This window comes from Urocampus carinirostris, chromosome 14 (assembly GCF_059441175.1).
Source record: "Urocampus carinirostris isolate Australia breed hairy pipefish chromosome 14, RoL_Ucar_1.0, whole genome shotgun sequence".
Classification (NCBI taxonomy): domain Eukaryota; kingdom Metazoa; phylum Chordata; class Actinopteri; order Syngnathiformes; family Syngnathidae; genus Urocampus; species Urocampus carinirostris.
In genome coordinates, this window is record NC_142362.1 from 36527631 (window position 1) to 36551067 (window position 23437).

Below are 23437 nucleotides of genomic sequence, written 5' to 3' on the forward strand. Positions count from 1 at the left end.
CTCGTAAAAGGTAGGCCATCCGATCCCATCAGAGGTCTGCAGGGTAGACGACACCCGCTACCACTTACTTGATTTTGTTGGAGTCGGCCACCGCCGCAGAGAAGGACATAGCGGAGGAGGAGTCTTTTAAGGGCTTGTGGGTGGGGGCCAGGACATGGCCCGGCACCCAGCCCTCAGCGGCGGGTGATTGGCTGTCGGCGGCCCGGTAAACCAGGTACATGTTTTGCTGATTGGTGGCCAGGATCTGCACTGTCTCGCCTTGAGTCACGCAGATCTCGTTCTCCTTGAGGGCCGAATAGTCTTGCGCCACGCGCATTGTGGACGAAGCGCCGTTGCAGCAGCCACTGTCGTCCGCCTCCTGACCGAGACGAGGACAAGACCAGGGTTGGAGTTCGGGCGGGGGTGGATTGGAAATGAAAGAAAAGGAGGACAAGGTTACAGGGTCAATCTATGAGGGCTGGACAACAGCCGGGATGCCATTATTGATGTCGCTCTGAGGGGGTTTGGGAGGAGGTCGGGATCATGAGAAAGAGGAGGAAGAATATCAAAATCTTTCAGATATCATATACAAACGTGGGGGTATTACACAGCCTCAAGTCAGTTACATTAAAAGCATTGTTAATTTATCCCGGCTCATTTATTTTAGTGATTTATTCTCTTTACAAATAGGGTATACAGCGGTACGGCTTTACACGAGCACCTCTAAACACGAGAATTTCAATATATGAGTTTTACTTCGAACAAAAAAATCTAACGCTATACAAAGTAAAATCCAGGTCACTAGCAGTCCCAGAGGCTACCACTAGAGACTGCTCTAGACTGCTCACCGCTCGTGCCCGCTCTTCGCTTGTGACCACTTACCGACAGCATCAGCTGGTTTCAGTGTGCGCATACAAACTATTAAACGTAAAAACATAGTGTTGTATTTTTTGTGTATGTGTATGTTTATTTAAAGTTACAGTAACTTTAATTTTGAGTATACAGTGAGTGCTTACAAATCATTAACAGTCTTTCGATCACTTACCTCTCAACAAGACAAACTACGTGGAATACTGCGATAATATTATATAGAATATTTGGTATTGGAGTAATCCGAAAGCAATTGAAACTAATCAAGTTACATGACTGCAATATCATAGTATTCCGATTACGTCACTGATTGCATTTATCAACATGTAACTAGTAACTGTATCGGATTATATGTTTAAAGTGACCCTCCCTACCCTACTAACCTACCTATCTGCCCATCTACCCACAAGTAATTTTGTTTTTGCAAATCATGAGCAAAATATTGTATGAATATTAAAGGACTGAGACTAACGATTAATTTCATAATCAATGAATCAGTCGATTATGTTTTCGATTAATCAAGTAACCGGATCTCTTAAAGTCATTTCTAATTTCCTCTTTTTTCAAATATTGAAGTTTTGGACTGAAAAACACATTAAACAACATATTCTGTAATCTAAAAAAAATAAAAAATACAAGAGTTTGTCAATTAACTTACATACAAATATATGCTATACACCTGTAAATATGTAAGAAATTTTTTTAACTTATCATACAAAACGAAAGGCAACACATTTAAATTTATGTGTAGAAATGTTATTTATCCACAACAAATATGCCAAAAATGTAAACAAACCCACTTTTCAAAATGTTGTCAACAATTTTTTTTGGGGGGGGGTTAAATTTTGGAATATGATAAACATTCCCAATATGAAAATGATAAATGCCAAAGATTTGCCTCTTCAGTAAAGTTAAACATGTCTTTTTATTTTATTTTATTTACTTATTTTCAGATTTTTTTTTCTGCATTTTTGCAGCACTGTCTGTTCCCTTGAAAATGGTTAACTTCAGTCAAACACCGCAAAGTTAAACCTTTCATGTCAATCTTTTTTGTGAATGATGCAATGTTCAATAATTGGATCTAAAAAAATGTAACATAACATTTTTATAACGTCTCTTAACGTACTTGAAAAAAAAATCACTTGAATCACTTGATAAAACGAATCGATGATCTGAAGAGTTGCCGAAGCTTTTAATCATCGATTTTCATTGATTTTATCGATTAGCTCTTGCAACCCTGGAATATTAAGTTCCGTGTTAAGATCAGAGGTGGGCACTCCGGTCCTCAAGGGCCGCCTGTCCTGCATGACATTTGAGGTTTCAATGCTCCAATACAGGTGATGACAATTACCAGGGCCTTGAACAAGATCCTGTCAGCTGATAATTTGTATAACTTTAGTTAAAGAAGAAAAAATAAACCTCTAATATGATGCAGGACATGCGGCCCAACTATGGTTTAGAGTCTTGTTTAATTCTTATCTTATATATGAACATCCCGGTTCTGTCTAAACTTTAGACAGATGGTGCCCCATACAAGAAATTATGATTAGGGGATATAAATTCTTAGTTTTGACTTCTACTTTAAGAAACAAAATGTGAGAGGTAAAACTCACCCTGGGGTCAAAGCACGATGTGCTGCCATTGGAGGTCGATGTAGTCAGCTGGCTCCGCCCTCTCTCGCCGTCCTTCTCACCAAGGCCAGCGGCTGACGAAGGTCGACTGTGAGAGGGTGTGGTTGAGCGATTGCTGGCGGACGAGCGATTTCTAGTGAGGGATGAACTGCCACCACGCTTTTGCTGATATTCGATGGGAGACACTAATGCTGTGTTGAAGGACAGAAAGCAAAGAATAATGATTTTTAAAAAAATGGAGGGATAATGTGAAGGCGAGCATTAGGATCTCACCGGAAAGGAAGGTGCTCTGCGCATCAAGCAGGGCCTTGATATGTCCAACCCAGACCTGTTTGACGTCAACGTTGACGGCCTGCAGGGTGAATTGCTCCGACGAGCCGCGACATGACAGAACAAACTTGCATGGGTCGTTGTCCACGCTCTCCTCCAGCCCCAAATAGGAGACCTAATGGGAAGACCATGTAGAATGATGAATTGCTACTTAAACACACTACTATTCATTTGTAAAAATTAACCATGCAGGGAGAAAAAAGACAACATGAAAGTGGCAATAAAGTTTGGTATGAATTAAAACTATATCAGACAATTGAGAAAAGATACATCATTGGAAATTGGACCCAAGGCGAAAAGTAGGAACACTGAATCAAAACATAAACAGTACCTAAACATTGAGATCTTCGAGTGATTTGAAGCCCAAAGCATTTGAAAAGGGTTCACTGTCTCCTAAGGTCAGTACCGTAAAGTCCGGACTATAAGCCGCTACTTTTTTCCCTAATGTTCAGCCCTGCGGCTTATTCAGAGAAGCGGCCAATTTATGGAATTTTTCTAACGGCCACCAGCGGCGCTGGAGTATAAAAGGTAAGATTAAGACCAGTAGAATATGTGCGCCAAGAAAGACTGCGGCCTCTAAGTTTAAGCATACGTTGTCTGTGAAGTTAAGGTACGATCCGACAATGAGGAAGACGTCCTTGCTGGCGATAGTTATGAGGAGGAAGTTGAGGACAATCTACCATGACTTTCACAATTTCAGGATGCCTTTTTTTTAACAGGCACGTCTGATACATTGCGAGCATGATCCTACTAGCGTGTTGGTACCTTTCAAAGGCACGGTTTGGGATGAAAGTTATATTATTATTATTAAAGCTTTGAAAACTCTCTCGGTGTACCGTCTTTCTTCGTAAATATGTGTAACCATGTATAATATGTATTAGCAACTGTATATTTTTGTAATGTATTTATTTTAGAGATTTATTCTGTTAAGTGTTCTACGAAAGAATCAAAAAGAAGGGGCGGAGCAAAAGCGGGCTGATGGGAAATAGGCTAAAGCTGAGTTACCGGTAGATCTGTCTGTTGTCCAACGGACAATAGTGGATATATATTTTTCCCACCCTTAACTTTGGAAATATACATTTTGTTTCCTTGGATTACTTTCAACGGGACCCGGACTCTACAAGTCTGCATCATACATTAATTACGGGTATCATTTTCCGTTTATGATGTTAACTATGGTACTGGGATTGTGTACTATCCATTTTGTTACAATTGTGGACTTTACAGCCTGGTCTGGATTAAGCTTGTGATTGTGTCATGTGCGGGCGCGCGCGGCCAATACATGGGTGCGGCTTGTGTAAAAACAAAAGTGGCAGATCACCCAAAAAGTGGTAGGTGCGGCTTATAATTAGGTGCACTCTATAGTCTGGAATTTACAGTAGTTGTTTTACAGCAGTTTTAAGGTGTCGTCTTATATCCGATGTTGGCTTTTATGCAAATATATACGGTATATAATTTCTTGCAGTTGTGTCGATGGGTTTTGGAGGGGGTTAGAGTATGATTCGGTCCCAACCAATGATACAGCCAAACTGGAGCCCTTGGTTTTTGTCCTGACTTTTTCAACAGTTGTACTCATTTGGCGTGGGAGTTGCGTCAGCATCGCGTATACCTTGATGCTCTTTTTGAACTGGTATCCGGGCGTGGACGAGCCTTTTCTGAGGAGCTCGCTGAAGATGACGATCTGCTCGAAGAGAAAAACCCGCCGTTCTTTCGAGCGTGACAAGACGCTGGTGTCAGGCTCTGTCACGAAGAAAGTCTCTTGCTGCAGCAGCTTGCCCTGATTGGTTAACTTGCCCTGGGCACAAAAAGCACTCGTCATCAATTCTTGTTTAATTCTTATCTTATATATGAACATCCCAGTTAAAACATATCTTCGAAGTACATAAGTGTTTATAGCAGGTAATGAGTCGAGTCTCATCCTGCACTTTAAAAACAATTAAGAGGAAAGCAACCCAAAATTTGTTTTGAAGAGACCAATCCGCTATCTGGATTAAGTGATCTAGTTTACATAACGATCCAATATTTTTGGTTAAAAAAAAAAAAAAAATCATACATATTTTTGGGGGAGGAGGAGTTTAAATTATTCAAATATTTTGTTCTGTAACCAACCCATTTTTTTACATTGTTCTTAACAACATTCCACGGGGTTCAAACAAAAAGACCCTTTTTAATTTGGGTTGTGATAAACATGACTGGTGTCTTTGTTAATTACAAACCTATGGTGGTTGTCTCAAACAACCCAGTTATTTTACATTATCTTGAAAGCAAACATTTTTCAAGATTGCTTTTAACAACAAACATTGTGACCTGTATTTATGTAGAGCACTGCAAAATAGTGAAAATAGTATTTTAATGGGGCAGCACGGCGGCGCAGTAGTTAGCGCGTGTGCGGCACAGTTCTAAGGTCTTGGGAACCACCTGTGTGGGTTCAAATCCAGCTACCAGACTTCCTGTGCGGAGTATGTATGTTCTCCCCTTGCTTGCGTGGGTTTCCTCCGGGCACTCCGGTTTCCTCCCACATTCCAAAGACATGCATTTCAGCTGGATTGGCCGGTCCAAATTGTCCCTAGGTGTGAATGAGCGAGCAAATTGTCTGTCCCTGTGTGCCCTGCGATTGGCTGGCAACCAGTTCAGGGTGTCCCCTGCCCACTGCCCGATGATTGCTGGGATGGGCTCCAAATTTCAGATTAGAAAAAAAAAAACTTGGTAGCATAAATGAGCACAATTTTCATATCGAAAGTGGTTTTTATTACCCGCCATCAAAATGACACAATTCAGTTTTTCTTGTTCAAAACCACACGGACAGCAGTACAAAGTAGTGGCTATTGTGCGTAATTGTGACACAATGTAAGTTTCACGCTTTATAGACTTAAAGTTGAAAAGCATTAACAATAGGAAAATATATTTCTCAATATTTCCACCCATCCATTATCTGCACCGTTTATCCTCAGTAGGGTGGCGGGGGTACTGGAGCCCATCCCAGCCATTTTCGGGCAGTGGAAACCCTGAACTGGTTTCCAGCACACAGAGACAGACAACTCACTCATTCACACCTAGGGACAATTTGGACCGGCCAATTAACCTGACATGCATGTTTTTTGGGAATGTAGGAGGAAACCGGAGTGCCCGGAGGAAACCCACACAAGCTCCGGGAGAACATGCAAACTCAGCACAGGAAGGTTGGTAGCTGGATTTGATACCATGAGCTCAGAACTGTGCCGCAGACGCGCTTACCACTCAGCCGCTGGGCCGCCCTTGTATATTTCCAATGAATTGTTACTAATTTTGTTTGTCTCTCTATATTTTGAGTCGTACACAATGAGTTTTGACCTAGAACCCATTCCTCGAGTTTGCAATAAATTTAATGTATACCTCATAACCTTGTAGCCGGCCCAAGTTCATCATGTCGTTACACAATTTGGGAACCTGAGACATCAGATCCAATGCTTGCTGTAAGAGGAAAACAACAATCAGACATTAAGAGGTACTGTTGCTAAGGAAGGTGTTAAATGGCAACCAAGATTTTTTTTTTTACCTCAATTCGTTCACAGTCCATTCCTGCCTTCGAGCTGAACTTTAGGAAATCCTACAAAAAAATGGTGGTTTAGAATAGAACAGAACAGACTTTATTGTTATTGACATCATGTTGTGAAACATTGTATACAAAGAGATTTGACATGGCACTAAACATGTAAAGAGAAAAATAAGATATGAGACCGTCAGGATAAATAGTCCAAAATATTTTTGAAGGAGTGCTTGAAGACTGGCCTAAGTTGTAATAATTGTGCAATTAAAGAATGGTGCATTTAGCAGCAACAAAAAACATTTAGCAATGACAAAAGAAAAATCCCAAATAAGTCGTGGACACAGACACCTCCCGATTTACGTATGTTCGATTTACGGATTCCGGCAGATTACATAATTTTTTTCGGGATGTCGAAAAATATCCGGACATAGCTGTAAGTTAGATTTTGTATTGTGTACACCATTTTCGAGTAGAGGACTGTACTATAGTGCTTCCTTCAGCCACGTCGCGCTGTGAGAGGTCACCCAGCATCCACCCAGCATCCACAGGAAGAAGAAATCCGGCCTATACTTCCTGGTTCGTGTGTAATCATAACAACGTGTACTGTAAAACTTTGATGTTTTTATTGTTTAGTATCTTGTGCATCCTTTCAATATGGTTAATGTAAAGTGTCAGGAAGAGGCGAGACGTTTCTTTTGAAACAAAAGTGGAATAAGGAAGCTTGATGCGTTTGTGAAAATGGTTGGAACGCTCTTTTTCGGCCCCTTTTTACCACGGAGGAGGACCTCTTGAAGCACAGGTTCCAAAAGTAAGTAAAATCTCACTTTGTTTATCTTTACAGAGCATTTTAGTACAAAACAATACAGGTTACTTATACAAGCCTTAAACACAATTAAATAAACCATAAACATACAAAATATAGCACTGAAGCAACTTACGAAATAATTCAACTTATGAACGATCGTCCGTAACTCGTTCGTAGGTTGGGCAGCGTCTGTATATATTTTTACATTTATGTGTGCTTTTTAGGGTGGTGATGACCTTGGCTAAGAAATTGCCTCTGAGCCTGTTAGTCCTGGCATGAGTGTAAAAATTGCTATAGGGAACACATACTTTTAGTAGCAGCTTGTATTGGGTGATTCTTTGGATTGGTTTGATGAGGACATCGCTAATGGTCAACCGGGATTGAATGTCCTGCTGGACTCCCTGCAGAGGAGAAGTGGGAAAAAAGTCAAATCAACCTGAGGAGATCAAATACTTTTCTATACAAACAAAGACTGTAAAAAACTTGAGACTTGTAAGGCAGACTACGAATAGTAACTTACATCAAAATAATTGTCATATTCTGCGACGATAAACTCAGACTTGGGTTTGTTTTGACAGTAGATTACATACATGTGCAGTCTTCTCTCCTATGGAATAAAAACAGCAATGTAAAAACATGCTCGGTAAATCTCACAAAGGAAGCGGACTTCCTTGTCTTCGCCACTTACGTGTTTGATAAAGAGTTCGGGGAGATGCTCGTGGTCATCGAGACATTTCTCCAGCTCTACCACAAAAAAGCTGCCAGCACAGAATAGTATTGTTATACAATGGCTAGAAGCCAGTAATAAACATACATTCTGGACTACAGAGCACACCCGATTAGATGTGACCATTCAAGTTGGCGATTACAAAGACAATCACATATTTACCAATGCGCCTGAAAAAAATTAGAACAAGAGCTGTGACGCGTAAAATGTGAGCAATATATTTCTAGATGACAACGCCAGAGCAACATTATAATGATAGATAGATAGATAGATAGATAGATAGATAGATAGATAGATAGATAGATAGATAGATAGATAGATAGATAGATAGATAACTTTATTCATCCCCGCAGGGAAATTCACAATGGAAGATAGTGTCTGTAGTTGTCATTGATGGTAGCCACAGTAATGACCGAAACTGAATTTACTTCTTGTCATTCTTAAAGGATTAAATGAAACTTCAACATAATTGCACTGGAAAGAGGAATGTAGCATTTTTGATGGATTACATCAACTACTGTTTTATTCGCAGGTATAAATTGAAGGCTTGATTTGAGAGTGTGCCCTATGACTGGCTGGCAAGCAGTTCAGGGTGTCCCCTGCCCACTGCCCGAAGATAGCTGGGATGGGCTCCAGCACCCCCGCGACCCTACTGAGGATAAGCGGTACAGATAATGGATGGATTTGAGAGTGAAAAAAATGGACATACCAGTCAATTTATACAGTTTGGGATTATTTCAAATTGTTTACGTTGTTCAACAATTTTTGTACTGGAAAAACAACACGAACAAGCAGACAAAAAACCCAAGCTTTTCATCTCATCTTGCCCATTTTGGCCCCATCACTACATATAATGAGCAAAACTAAAACTACTGAGAATGGGGAGAGAACTAACCAAGATGCTAAAATAATTGTTTTTGTTGTTTATTTGGTAAAAAAAAATCAACTTGTATACACTAAATATCTTTATTTATATTCTACATAGTTTGTCTTGCTGTGTGTAAAAAGATGGCCTATTGCGTTCATAAGGTTTATTATTGCTTAAAATAGGAGGAGCAGTTTGCTGAGGTAACATGTCTGATATCGTGAGTACGTTGTAAATATTGAAGACATTTCTGTCAAACCTTTCATTTTAATTCTGTTATGCAATATTTGAATAATGTTGGCAAAAATGGGGACTAGTTTCTCTCTCAATGGGTGTCATAAAAGTTTCCAGACTTTACAACGGTGTTTTCTATTCAGAGCAGATGTGCTGTTGAAAAAACAATTCGCCGTTTTTCCCGGTGCTGCAATGAGAAAGAAAAAAATAAGCTGCCCCATATTTAAATCCACAGTATTTAAAATAAAGCAAAAAAATAGAAAAAGAAAAAAGTAGCGGCTTGTAGTCCAGAATTTCCCAGGACACAACAGGAACTTACTCTCTGTGCCAGTCGAATATCTGATGGATGTTACCAAAGACAATTTTCTCTTTTCCTTTCATGTCATCAGGGACGCCTTTTTCTTCTATCCTCTTCATAAAACCCTGCAAGGGCAACAGAGATCATGCCATAAAAGATTTTGACGTTTGTGCTTCTGAATATTAGATGCTTCCAAAGCTTTAGTTGTTAATTATCTTATCATTGATCACAATCTTAACCTAATTAGCCTTTGTGAGACCTAGTTGAAACCAAATGAGGTTGTATTGCTAAATGAGGCTTTTCTCCCTTACTTTGTGAGTTCACATTTGGGACGGCCTTCAAAAAAGGTGGCAGTGTTGTCTAATTTCGGAAAGTACGCTATAATTTCCCGGTATCTGTACTTGTCCGGTACTTGTCTCAACTGCATGCCCTGTGTCAAGGGGCATAGTGAGACCACAACCAGTTATTCTGATTTGGTACCCGCCCTAGGGGCAAATCAGTAGAAAAAGTAGTACTATTAAGCTAAAAGCATTTTAAGTGCAGCCATTCGGAAATTTTTGTCACCTAGCTTGGCCTTTATTAAAAAGCAGCGGCACATAGACTTAATCTATAGGTAAAGGTAAGATGGTAACATTTTAAATGTTATTTTTTTCCATGTTGTCAATAAATTGATGAATAATCTGTACAGTAGGTTCATCCATTTGGAGATCTGTCTGTGCCTCACCAGAAATGAACCTAACCGTACATCACTGTACACAGCAACCTTTAGTGGTGAATTTTTACACACAGTCACCTGACCAAAATTGACTTGGTTTACCCCCCAACGGATGTGATATGGAAAGACCAACATCATTTCTAAAAACCTAACGTAATTAAACTAAAAATTGTTTGCAATCACCTCAACCACAATGCCCAGGATTTTGACGTAGTCCTTCTCCGTCTGTATGAGCTCATTAAGAACGAACCTGAGTGACAGTTAAAAATTCATGAACATGCGAAGAACATGTTTGGTAGTGTGAGCTTAGGTGGGAGACTCACATTCGCGACCTCATGGCTTTGGCTCTCTGATCAAGCTCAGGGTTCCGGGGCTGGACTGGAGTACTTTGTTCCTTTGTGGAGAGTGGGGAAAAGACCGGGTGCTCGCCTGGCTCTAAGTTCTGTAACAAAATAAAAAATAATCTATAGAGAAACAGGAAATATACACAGAGAATAAATTAGCCTTTAAAATTGTTTGTGGTTATAATAATAATATTATAATAATAATTTCCTTGTATTGTCATTCTATGTAACAATGCACACAGAACGAAATGTCGATACACCTGACCCGTACAGTTAAACTGTAGCGAAGCCGATGCAGCCGCAGCCAAACAGGGCGCAGCCATTTTTAGTCATTAGGTGAGCAAACCCCCCATTCCACCCCTTAATGCTGAGCGCCAAGCAGGGAGGCAATGAGTACCAATGTTGTAAGTCTTAGGTATGACTCGGCCGAGGCGCGAACCAGCGACCTCCCAGTCTCAAAGCGGGCGCCCTACCATCTAGGCTACCGAGCTGGTATCAAAATAAGGCAAACATTTTGAATGTGAGGTGTGATGAAGTCCTCATTTAATTTTAGGTTAAAGTAGTACAGTGGAACCTCGGTTTTCGAACGCCTCTCAGTTCGAACAAATAGGTTCTCGACCCAAAATTTCCAGAAATTCTTGCTTCGCTTTTCGTTCAAAACATCGGAGTTCGAACGCCGGTACGCTAGGGGCGATGCTGAGCGGCGTACGAGTGTAGATTGCCCACACCCCTCGTGAAGAACTGTTGTCACAGCAACGCGCACTCCTTCTCTGCTTTCGTTTTTCAAAAGTGGTGAAGGGAGTGTTTTAACTCCTAATTATGCCTCGGAAGAAGGTTGGTGCAAGCAGCAAAGTTGCTACAGGTGAAAAAAGAGGGGTAGTGCCTACAAATATTGCATTTAAGAAAGAAATAATAGCAAAATATGAAGAAGGTGTGCGAGTTTCCCTTCTTTCAGGAATACAGCATGGCTTCTGCAGACAACCGCCAAGGTAAGAAATCCTACTCATAATTCTTTTCTTTATCCTTTAACTGTTCACCACTTGTTGTGGAGACCCGGGTGCTAAATGACGTGTAAACTACCTGATTTTTTTATTTTTACACGTTCATGTTAGCGTAATCTTTCGTACGGAAGATTACGCTAACTCGAACGTACGATTAGCCTGGGTTAGCTTCATGTTTACTTTTGTGGTAAACATTTAGGGTGTTGGAACGGATTAAAACAAATTTACATTACTTTTAATGGGAAAAAAGGACTTCGGTGATCGTACAAAGAAATGGAACGGATTATGGTCGAGAACCGAGGTTCCACTGTATAACTTTTCCCTAATGCAAAATAATTATCAGCCAGTGATTATTTTTGCAAAGTGAAATGTAACTTACATTGAATGCTAAATCCAATGTGGCTAACTGGGTAACATAGACCTGCTACCCAGTTACCATACCCATGCCTTACAGTTGAGAGGTTTAAGGTTTAATGCCAGAGAGTTTACATTTTGTCCTTGTGGGGTTTTTCTTACCACTCCAGTTTTCTCCCGCATTCCAAAAACGTGCATGACAGGTTGATGAGCAAATAGGCGGGGATGAGTGTGTGTAGTTTGTCCGTCCGTATGTGTGGGAGGAAGGCAGGTAGGTATGGGGAGTAATTAGGTAAGTGGGTCTAGGCCCTAGAATCTCTAGATTCACAGGGGAGGTAAAGGGAGTAGAGGTAAGATCGGGCCTATAAAAATCAGCCCCAATATGTACCCGATGCTTTAATTTGCCGTCAAAATAAACACGAAGCTTTACTTCGGCTGTGCGCACTTCAGTGCCAAAATGTGCCTTTCGGCTAATCTACGCAGTTTAGGATTTACTTGGGGCGGAGTCCCTAAAATCAAGTGTGCACAGCGAGTGCAGCTCTAAAATGAACTGTTTAATGCTGAAGTGCGCATCTCGGGGACATGCAGCAAACTAAAGTGAAACTCAACAAAATGGCACCGAAAAGAAAATCAGATTCTGCATATTACAAGCTGAACACAGTGAAAGATTTGGCCACAAAGCAGAAAGAAAGTTTGTAAAGCTTGTAAGCGATTGGCAAGAAGCAGAAATGACATCTGACGTGAGGCAGATGGAAGGACGAAGTCACGCGTCTTTTGACCCAACACTAGGCAAACCAGGCAGTTGCTTGGAGCCCCCACTAGGTGGCGACAAAGAGTCAAAATTTGCATTGCAGTTGATGGAGAAGTTAAGAGAATAATTGAAAATTGCGTTTTGAGACCTTCATTAGGTTGAGAAACTATCGTTTTGGGAATGAAAAAAAGAAGAAGAGGAGAAAATAAAGCAAGATGGTGGTAGCAATATAATAATAAACAGAGATCAATAGTATTTTTCCCCTATCGTTGATAATGAATTATGTAGTGCAAATAGTGCTAGTCTAGTTTCACTCACGCTAACAATAGCGTGACCATACTTTATTCATTATGTTTTTTTTTACATCAAAAGCTTTTTCTATATTATTAAGTAGGTTACAATACAATAGTACTTTTAATTAAAGAAAAAGCCCATTTAGGGTAATACAAGATACTCATGATGTTGTAAAACAAGATGTTGTGGCGTTATGATTGCCATTTAAAACCAATAATATAGTCGAACCAGAAAACGTAATTAATGTTTTTAAACGTGGCACGTTATTAGTTGGTTGGTGAAGTGAAAGCTGTCATCAGCAAATCTGTAACAGTAAGGCCAATAATCTGTATTTATTATTTTGCAGCTGCATTTCAAGCTGTGCATATGTTCATAAATCATCAACCTGTGCAGATTTTATAGCATCAAATCATTTGTGAAAACTGTATAAGTGGTTTAGTCTACGATAAACATTGAATTGTCTTTTTCAAGAATTATTACAAAATGTGAAAATATCAAACCCATGTAATGGATGAAACAAATACAGCCTATTAACCATTCATAGCCTATTTTCCTTCTAGATACGCTTATTTTAGGATCATTGCTGAAGTTTCTTACATTAGTGCCTAAAGAAACGGTAAGCAATGATGTCCCTTCTTTGCCAGCTGATGACAGTTATCCAACATCTACCTCCACTACACAGTTGAGACCTTCATCCTGTCATGACCATCCAATTTGTTGGTTCTTTATTTAAATGACAAAGGCCCAGAGTTTGTCCTTGTGAAATTCTGTTGTGTGTGGGGGTCAGGCGGTGGTGAGGGGCCCCCAAGGAATTTCTGCTTGCTCCACTAGACCCTAGAATCGCCACTGCCAACACAGAGGAGGAACATTTCTTTGGATATAGTGATTTTGAGTAAAACTAATAGTTTGGTAATAAGCCCGACCGGCCCGACTTAATAATTCACATTTTAAGCCCGGACCGAGCCCTGTCGGGATCTTACATCTAAAAGGGAGTATCGGGATTAGTAACAAAAAGTAGATCTCAGCTTGAAAAGGTTGGAGACCCCGGGTATAAGAAGTACGGGAGTAAATTGGTAGTTAGGTAGGTACAGGGTGTAATGAGGCAGTCAGTAGACAAAGGCAGTAATGAGGTAGTAGGTATAGAGAGTAATGAAGCAGGTGGGTAAGTAGGGAAGGACTAACGAGGTAGGTAGGGAACTAGGTATAGGGAGTAATGAGGTTACTATGTATAGAAAGTTATGACGCTAGTGGGAAGGTAGGTATAGGGACTTACGATGGTAGGTACATGTCCACACTTTCTTGTGAAAGTATTTTGTGTTCATATACATCCAAATTATTTTTATCTTCTTTTAATCTTTTATCTTTACAGTCAAAATAACTGTAGTGCCACGTCCAATTTCGATGTCACAATATGTTTAAGCCATTTGTAACAATAATAATGAAGGTATATTCTATTCTGTTGTAGTAGTAGTAGTAGTAGTAGTAGTTGTAGTTGTAGTTTGAAATAGGTAGATAGGTAGTTAGGAATGTACTCACCATCTTGTTTTTAACCAGTTTTTCTATCGCGTTCACCAGCTCCGAAGCGCAGGGCACCTCAGAGGACGACTGCAGAGACGTTAGCAAGGACGATGACTGTAAGATAAAGGCAACAAGAAGAGAGGAAAAAAGAAAACAAGAATGTGTTAGGAAGGAATCCAGCAGTTCATGTTGTGAAAAGTTAAAAAAAAAAAAGTTAAGAGTGAAACCTAACAGAAACAGTAGAGGGGGAGTAGTGGGGAAAAAAGAAACAGCTGATCACTGAATAACTTGAATTTCAGGTCATTGTATGAATGTGCTGAGACAATCACTGACTTAATGCTTTGTTTCAAGTAAGAGGAATGTGCCTAACCAAATATAACATGATACCATCACAGTTCCTCAAAAAGATCTCGAGAAAAAAAATACTGCTCAGTTACCGGGCAGTTATTATTATTAGTCCTTTTCTCAATGTCTAGTCTTATCACTTCTGAAGATATCTGAAATTCTTTTGCTGGGAGATTACAAATAAGTGTAATGAAATAGTGTCAATAATTGTGGCTGAAAAATAAAGATTACGTTTAATTAGGCCAATTTATTACGCAGGATAATTTTCATACAAAAACACTAACAGTGAAATTCATCCTTAGTATTTCATACCTTTGTAATACACACTTTACTTAATAGAAGACTAGTTGCAGTACCATTAAACCACTGATCTCTTGGTTTTCGCAGTATAAAATATGTAACCTTTTGCACATTTTTTTCATTTATTCAGTCTGCGTATAGTTTGTATTGTTCCTTGTGATTGGTAGCACTTGTTTTTGTTTGCACTACACTATCCAGGGACATCTAGAGGTCAAATATTACACAGTGCCTTGAAGTAAAATACGATAAATGATACTCAAAATAAGCAAAATTGTCTGGTATGACAGATAATAGCTTATTTGGCTCATTTTTGTTTTTTGGATCTTGGTGAAAAACAAACTAACGCAAAAAAAAATACCCTTCCTCTGGCATATGAGCTAATTTCATTTATTTTAAGGCTGGAGTCTCTAACATGGAGCCCGCATGCACCAGGGTGCCCCTTAAAAACAGCTATGGCCCCGGGGAGCTTTTGTGAAAATGGCTCACCAGTGCTGGGTCATTGTGATTTTTGAGTGAAATTGTTTTTGGTGGTTGCCTTTATTTAACCCTACTCACAATAATTAATCTGGTAATAACATAGAAACAACATATTTAAGACATAAAAAAATATTTTAATAAATGCATATCAAACTCTTGCCCTTCGAGATAAAGAAAGATATTCACTTTGGCATAGGAGCTTAAAAAACTTGACTCACAATGGTGGTGGTGCGTAAATGCTAATACTGTATGTAATTAAGAATGGCAAAGACAGACAAATGGGAATTAGGTTAAGTGAAATGCTAAGACAACAACAGGCTTGTGGAAATCGGCAAATTCTAAACCTACAAATAAATGCTCCCTAACCAGAAAGAGCAACAATTTAACAAAACCATCACGCGTTACGGTGTTAAATTGTATGAAGCATTTTCAAACCTATGCATTTCAGGTGAATTGGTCGGTTCAAATTGTCCCTAGGTGTAAATGAGCGAGTGAGTTGTCTGTCCCCGTGTGCCCTGCGATTGGCTGGCAACCAGTTCAGGGTGTCCCCTGCCCACTGCCCGATGATTGCTGGGATGGGCTCCAGCACCCCCGCAACCCTACTGAGGATAAGCGATGTAGCTAATGAGACCCCGCGACCCTACTGAAGATAAGCGGTGCAGCTGATGACATGAGATGAGATTTTCAAACCTTCCTTATACCATTTCATGTACTATGTGGATGAAGAGGTGCTATGTGGATGAACTGCAATCAACTACACTGCATTTTCTCTTTGAATTCATAATTGCAATAATGTGTCACCTTTTCATCCTGTGCTGAAGGGTCTTTGATGATCTCCATGGGGGGAGGCAAAGGGGTGTGTGCCTCTTCATCCTGCTCCTCCTCGCCTCCGCTCTGGATGCCGGATGGTGTCTTAGACAGGAGATTACCCTCTTTGCTGAGTATGTGCTGAGGGGGGAAGGATGGTCAGCTTTAATAAAATATAATTCTCTTAAAAATACCATATTTTGTGGACTAAAAGGTGCACCCAAAACCCCAAATTGGTAAGAAATTTGAAAGTGCAACTTGTAATTTGGAGTGCCTAATACACCAGAAGATACGGCTGATCAAATTGGAAATGTATAGATACAATCAAATAATACTGCAAATAGAAACTACTCTGCCTTTAAGAACCATATTGGTCTTTGAATAGTCTCTTGTGGTTAACATGTTAATTGTTTTATTCTAAAAGGAAACAAAAGACTGGTGCTTAACTTTGACTGCAGCTCAGACACCAACTTTCGAACGCTCATTGTGAATCCTCTTTAGTATCAAACGTATTGTTATTACTTGAACGAAGATTTTTAATTAGATTAACGTTTTGTACAAAATTAAGTACTCTCGTTTAATTTATTGATAGCATATCTTGGCTTAGCTTAGAATGTATCTGTCACGGTTGCCATGGCGCCCAATTGGCCCTGCCCTTGTGGTACCAGGTGCCGCTCGTTGACAGATTGGCTTCCCTTCTATTTAAGCTCAGTGCTCTCACTCTCCCTTTGTTAGTCCGTCAATGAACCTCTGCTCCCGAAATACGTGGGTTTAGACACTGTCCGGTTTCCTGTTTGCGTTTCCTGTCCGGTATTGTTTCCATCTATTTTGTCCTGTTTAATATCGATCTCCGGTTTCTTTCCCGTCTCGTTTGTCCTGTTTAATTTCTATATCCAGTTTTGATATCAATCCTGTCTGTCCCGTCCTGTCCGGTATTAATCCCCTCTTCCGCCGAACAATCGCCGAATCACTGCCGTTTGGGTTGACGTGCATGACTGCCCCATTTCCCGTAAAATAAAAGCTTGTGTGAGAAACGTCACCCATTTGGGTTCACCTCCTGTTCCGGTTCTTGACAGTATCTGTATAGTCAGCAAGCTGACGGGACTTTTTTACGGACAATAAGGTGCACCTAAAAACTTCAGTCAGGACAGAAATTTGGGGGGTGTACCTTATAACCCAGTGCACCTTATATACCACAGTATACGGCAGATAAGATTGAAAATGCAAACAGTTATAATTGATATGCCTTACAACATTTTACGGTAATACTGAATTTAAGTAACGATCGATCAAATTCATAAACATCGCTGATCTAAATTGCAAAACATCAAATGCAATGGTAATTAAAAATTAAGTAGTAGGAGTGAGAGTGCTGAAATGTTACCATGAGACTACTTAGGTTTGATTCCCATTGCATACAATATTTTGCAAATCGAGTAAATGGAATTGCATTAATATGTACCTGTCCACACTGTAGGTCTTACTGTAGTCTCAATTTCATGCACCTTATAGTCCGGTGCGCCTTATCTATTAAAAATATAGGACAAAATAACTTTCTTTTCTACTATTTTTAATGCGGTCTGCATTATAGTGAGGAAAATAGGGTACTTGGTTTTTAGTTTTATGTCGACCTTATAAGGTTAACGGTTGAGGCCATTTTCCAAACTAACAGCAATTAAAGAAAAGAAGTATGGCTATTCAGGACGTCGATCACTAGCTGACCAGCTGGCGAAAAGAATATACTTAGAAGTTAGGACAGCAGAGTAACCATTTATGAATTTATTTTACTCATGAAACCAGATGTCATAATGTTAATTTCTGTTATATGAAATACCTTATTCTAATTTAAATGTATTTATAATTTTTATGCAACTCTAGCTCTGACTATAGTTTTAAATTCTATGAGTTTTATAGTCCAGTGTGTGTTATATATGAAAATTATATTACCAAAGATTACTTCTTGCATTTTATAGTGCGGAAAATGTGGTATTTGCAATAATATATAGAGGAAGATTTATTTCTTGATGATTGTTTACCTCATCGATGATGTCATCCCGCGGGTTAAGGTCATGTGGTCCCTTCCTGCTCTCATCTCTTCCAACCCCAGGACCTGCCGATCAATCAGTAGACAAAGTAACTCATGACTCAATGTATATTAAACTGAAATGAACACAGTTTGTGAACGTATTTACAATAGCTTGTACATGTGTCACGTGAAGACGTACACCAGGGGGCTAAAACGCATGGCCAGGGGGCCAAATGGAGCCCGCGGCATGATAGTTTGAGGAGGTTAGCTACTCTTCTTGCACTATCGGCACTATGGTAAAATACTATACGTAGCCAAAATACAATACAACTTTATTTATATCTGTACATTCAAGGAAACTGTGGGGGTCAGATGCATCGACATTTCGTTCTGTATACACGTGTACTAGAATGACAATAAAGTAGATCTGAATCTGAATCTGAATATGTAGGTTTAAAGGGACTCATTAAAAAAAACAACAACATTTGAGATGGGTTGAACGTTCTTATCAAAGATTTTCTTCTGTAAAACTTGATTTTGCCATAGCTCACCCAGATCTGATTCTAGTTGTAAGTCAATGTCAAAAATGTATTTTTACTTTAATAGATTTCTCCAGTAAAACAAGTTTCTTTTCTTAGTCTTTTTTTTAAGTATAATTTTTTTTTCTTAAATTTCTTACAAGTGTCATTTAGTTACAAAACATAAAAATACTTTTTTTTTTCTTTTGTTTCTATCTTTTTTGCACTATGATGACTATTTTTGCACCAAATGCATATGTTGACCATTTTTTTGCACTATGATGACTATTTTTGCACCAAATGCATATTGCACAAACCCTACGATACCAAACTGTATGTAACATCCTATATGTCGACATTTCTTGGGTAAATTTTGTGGAAATTATAACTATAACCTTATCCTCCTTGTTTTATAACCTTATCTTCTCTGTTTCTTTATCTTCTTGGGTTTTTTACCTCACTGTGAATGTGTGAACCTGGAGTGTCATGCCCAATTTCGTTGTCACAATATGTTAATCCATTTTGTAACAATGACAATGTAGGTATATTCTATTCTATTCTATTCTATTTAACTATTATACAGTAGTAAAGCAGCTCTTCGGTGAGTATCAGGCCTCTGGGAATGTTTTCAGTAAGATAAATCTCCACTAAATGCCAGAGTGGCCTTGATCATATCTTTGTCAACACACTTTGTGCCAAGTATTGCTTTCTGTATGGCAGCGTGGAGGTGGCCCATTTGCCGATATTCGGCAGCTGAGTATGCGCAGTGTGTTGAGAAAAACGAACATATCAGTACAGACTGTTAATGCTTCAAAGCTTTATTATTTCTAAAAAAGATGACCAAGTTCCTTTGTCTGGGGAGAGAGGGATGTTGTAAAGTGTACGTCCGCAATCGGCATGATGACCCGAATTATGTGATACCTTCACCAGAAACAACAGGGCTAAAAAGTTCTTGGAAAGGTCATAGATCGTTCATGCATATGTTCAGTGTTCTTGCAATAATATGTTATTTTGCACACAAAGTGCCCTAGTGTAAAGCACTAATCAGAAATATATAAAAAGAAAAGCACCAAAATGGATGTACTGTTTGAAATGCATCATGTTTTTAGAGGTTTTCTTGAAAATGAGTATTTTCATCGGTAAAAAAGAATATTTTTTGGGGATAAGGGTGGGGGAGCACGGCGGGGCATTGGTTAGCGCGTGTGCGGCACCGTTCTGAGGTCATGAGATCGAACCTCCTGTGTGGAGTTTGCATGTTCTCCCCGTGCTTGCGTGGGTTTCCTCCGGGCGTTCCGGTTTCCCACCACATTCCAAAAACATGCATGTCAGGCTGATTGGCCGGTCTGAATTGTCCCTAGGCAGGGTTGGGTAGGGATACTTTAACTTGATTACTTTCAATTACTTTTGGATTACTCCAATACCAAATATGCTGATAAAAGACAAAAGAAACTAAATATGAATAAAACTATAACTCACAACACGTGGTAAGCTTTCTCTCCTGGCTTTGATCTCTTTGATCCCCGGCAAAACTAACATAAAATGCGACAGAAACAAAATGAAAACAAATCCAAAAAGCTTGCCAACATCATTTTTGCCGTTCCATGTATTCCGTTACTCCCCAAGCCTGCACAAAATTTAGTAATTTGCTACAACGGGTCAGGTGTATCGACATTTCGTTCTTACAAAGAATGACAATACAAAGGAAATTATTATTATCATTATTTGGTATTGGAGTAATCCAAAAGTAATTGAAAGTAATCCAGTTAAAGTAACCCTACCCAACCCTGTCCCTAGGTGTGAATGAGCTAGAGAATTGTCGGTCCCTATGTGCCCTGCAACTGGCTGGCAACCAGTTCAGGGTGTCCCCTGCACACTGCCCGAAGATAGCTGGGATGGGCTCCAGCACCCCCCGCGACCCCACTGAGGATAAGCGGTGCAGATAATGGATGGATGGATGGATGGATGATAAGGGTTCTTTTGATGTGTCCTATGCCTATATAGCTACAGAGCAAAATCTTCTGTATGCCTTCAAAAATGAGTCAAAATGGCAAAAATTGGCTGGCTGCGGCACTTCCCATTTGAGATAAACGTCTGGCATTGAATGAGTAAACGGGGAAGCGTATCCAGCAATTTTTAAGTCATTGTGCTACCGGAGGCAGCACATGTACAACATTTTAAGAAGATTAGAAAGAACGGGAGCCAGGATTTTGATGATGGCATTTTGTGGGGCAGTGGCAGCAACGTCTGTCCAGAGAAACGTGTGAGTGCAGCATCGCAGAGTAGTTACGGGTCGGGTACAGGTCGTGTTTGTGCAAAAAATCAGATTTTCCTGCAGTGTGAACGTAGCCTAAGAGCACTTGACTCAATGTTCCCTCTAATTTTCCACGGGTCTGAGCGTTCACACAAAGTCGGTGAGCAATGCTTGAAACAACAGTGAGCAACCATAATCCCAAGTGTGGCAAGATAATGAATTATCAAACATGTCCAAAACTTGACATCAAGTTACATTTACAGTTTACGGCAATGCAAAATTATTTTTTCTTTTGAATGAATTGACTCATGTACTATTGCAAAAGTTGTACGGGCTACAAACGTCCTTTGTTCTTACAATTCTTTCACAAGATATTCATTTCTTTATTTTTTTTTTACTGATATGTTTTGTCGCATAACATTAACATTTTTTGAGGCTTATTTAGTCGGTTGTAAGATACAGAACTGTACTTAATCACATAATTTTAGTGGAAATACAATGTTGGCAACAAGATTCACTTGATATATTTGGAAATTATTTGAATGCAACACAAACTTTTTCTTCTTTTTTCCGTGTTTTTTTTTCTCCTTTTTTTAAATTCCTTTAAAAAAATCTCATTGTGTTTATTTTTTTCAAGCTGTTACTTTTTTCTTTTTGTTCTCTATTTACTTTTTTCCTACGTTTCTTTCTTTTCTTTTTTGGGGCTTTTTTCTAAATGTTTCCTTCTTTTTTTCCTCTTCCTTTTTTCTCAGCTTTTCACTACTTTTTCAATTTGGTATTTTTTTCTTTTTTGTTCTATTCCCCCCTTCCTTTAAGTCATTTTGTGCATAATTTTACATAATATTTGGTCATGTTGGGATTAATGAAGCAAAAACAACCTGAAGAGCCGTTTAGGACCCTTGTGCGCTGGCTAGATTTTCTTGTGCGCTGAGAATGTGCGAGCAGTGCGCAATTGCGCAGCTTAGAGGGAACACTGACTTGACTCCCACCTGTCTTTTTCTGTTTGTTACTGGGCAGCTTCTTCACAGAGCTTCCGTGGCTGAGGCGACGGACGGGATTAGTCAGCCATTTCCGTAGTGTGTTTCCAGAGCGTTTGGGTCCTGGCGAGTTGGAATGTAGTGAGTTGAGGGATGATTGCGGCTGAAGATTCGCCACCGACTCAGTCTTTCCATCGGAGCCACTAACAGGATAGTTTTCTGTTGAAGGACAAAACCACATCGTGAATACAAAAATCAGGATTGCTTGATTGCATTTTTTTTTAATCCTCATAGTTCTCATAAAAAATTGTATGTTGTGGTTTGCTATTAACTGGCGTAGTAAACTACGGAATATTCGTAGTACAATCGTATCTCATACATATGACCTGCTCGAGATGTGAGGATTTTGATATGCAAGATCTTTGTTGAACAAAAAGAGAAAATCCAAGATTTCGACCATATCCAGAGGCTACCACTAGAAACCACTCACCGCTCGAAACCGCTGACCGCAGAGTTAACACATGCACTTCATGCTATCAGAAACCTGACCCAGAGCACTTGGTTATTTTCTGCAGCAAGTTGCTTTTTATCGTATTGATTTTTTTTTGTGGCCTTTTGTGAACCTAGTCAGGAGTTCCGGAAAAGGAAATGGTAAGGTGTTTTCTGGAAAAAAAGAATGTTGTCAGTTGAAGCGAACAGGAAATAATAGATAAACGTGAGCTTGGTGTTCATGAGTGACCTAGGTAAACAATACGATCGGTCAACATTGAAACGCCTTTCCTGAAGCCATCTGCTGCGATCCTCATCCGTGTGGGTCCCTTTCCTCACATGGTTAGTCTGTGCCTTGCCATAATCATATTTCAATTATATTATTATTGATTTTGTTTTTTATTTTAGGTCAACCTTTGTGCGTGTTTGGGAATAAGGTTTTTCTGGGTTGGTGAATGGGTAAAAAGGAGGGTTTTTTATTAGCTTATTGTACACTTAATGTTCTTATAGAATAGAATAGAATATACCTTTATTACCATTGTTACGAAATGGGTTAACATATTGTGACAACGAAATTGGGCATGACACTCCAGTTTCACACATTCACAGTGAGGTAAAAAAACACTTACCGTAAATTGCGGACTATAAGCCGCTACTTTTTTCCCAAACTTTCAACGCTGTGGCTTATTCAGTGATGCGGCCAATTTATGCAATTTTTCTAACGGCCGCCAGCGGCGCTCGAGTACAACAGGTAATATTTAGACCGATGGAATATATGCGCCGAGGAAGACTGCAACTTCTTGGCTTGTGCATAAATTGATTTAGCGCAAACATACCCTCATCATGCAAAATGCAAAAAGAAAGGCACATCAAAAAATCCACCATCACCAACGGGTTGCGAAAAGCAGGTCTGCTGCGTGACGGAGAGGAGGGCACAGAATCAGGAGTGGATGAGAGTTCCAGTGACAGTGACAGCGCGAGTGAGGCTGCGGGAGGGTGGGACTA

At 39.6% G+C, this 23437-nt stretch overlaps 1 protein-coding gene across 1 annotated transcript in view; it reads right to left on the bottom strand.

Moving 5' to 3' along the window:
• Positions 1-23437, bottom strand: part of kalrna (kalirin RhoGEF kinase a) — a 222388-nt gene that overhangs the window by 26898 nt on the left and 172053 nt on the right. Inside the window, exons 41-56 of the mRNA XM_088352822.1 lie at positions 21956-22162; positions 18208-18281; positions 16166-16312; positions 14261-14356; positions 10304-10422; positions 10164-10230; positions 9287-9390; positions 7830-7899; positions 7662-7748; positions 7450-7542; positions 6346-6396; positions 6183-6260; positions 4420-4605; positions 2754-2925; positions 2463-2671; positions 69-358 (exon numbers count right to left, since the gene is read on the bottom strand). Coding sequence (XP_088208948.1) covers positions 69-358; positions 2463-2671; positions 2754-2925; positions 4420-4605; positions 6183-6260; positions 6346-6396; positions 7450-7542; positions 7662-7748; positions 7830-7899; positions 9287-9390; positions 10164-10230; positions 10304-10422; positions 14261-14356; positions 16166-16312; positions 18208-18281; positions 21956-22162 — 2050 coding nt within the window. The remainder of the gene's footprint in view (positions 1-68; positions 359-2462; positions 2672-2753; positions 2926-4419; positions 4606-6182; positions 6261-6345; positions 6397-7449; positions 7543-7661; positions 7749-7829; positions 7900-9286; positions 9391-10163; positions 10231-10303; positions 10423-14260; positions 14357-16165; positions 16313-18207; positions 18282-21955; positions 22163-23437) is intronic.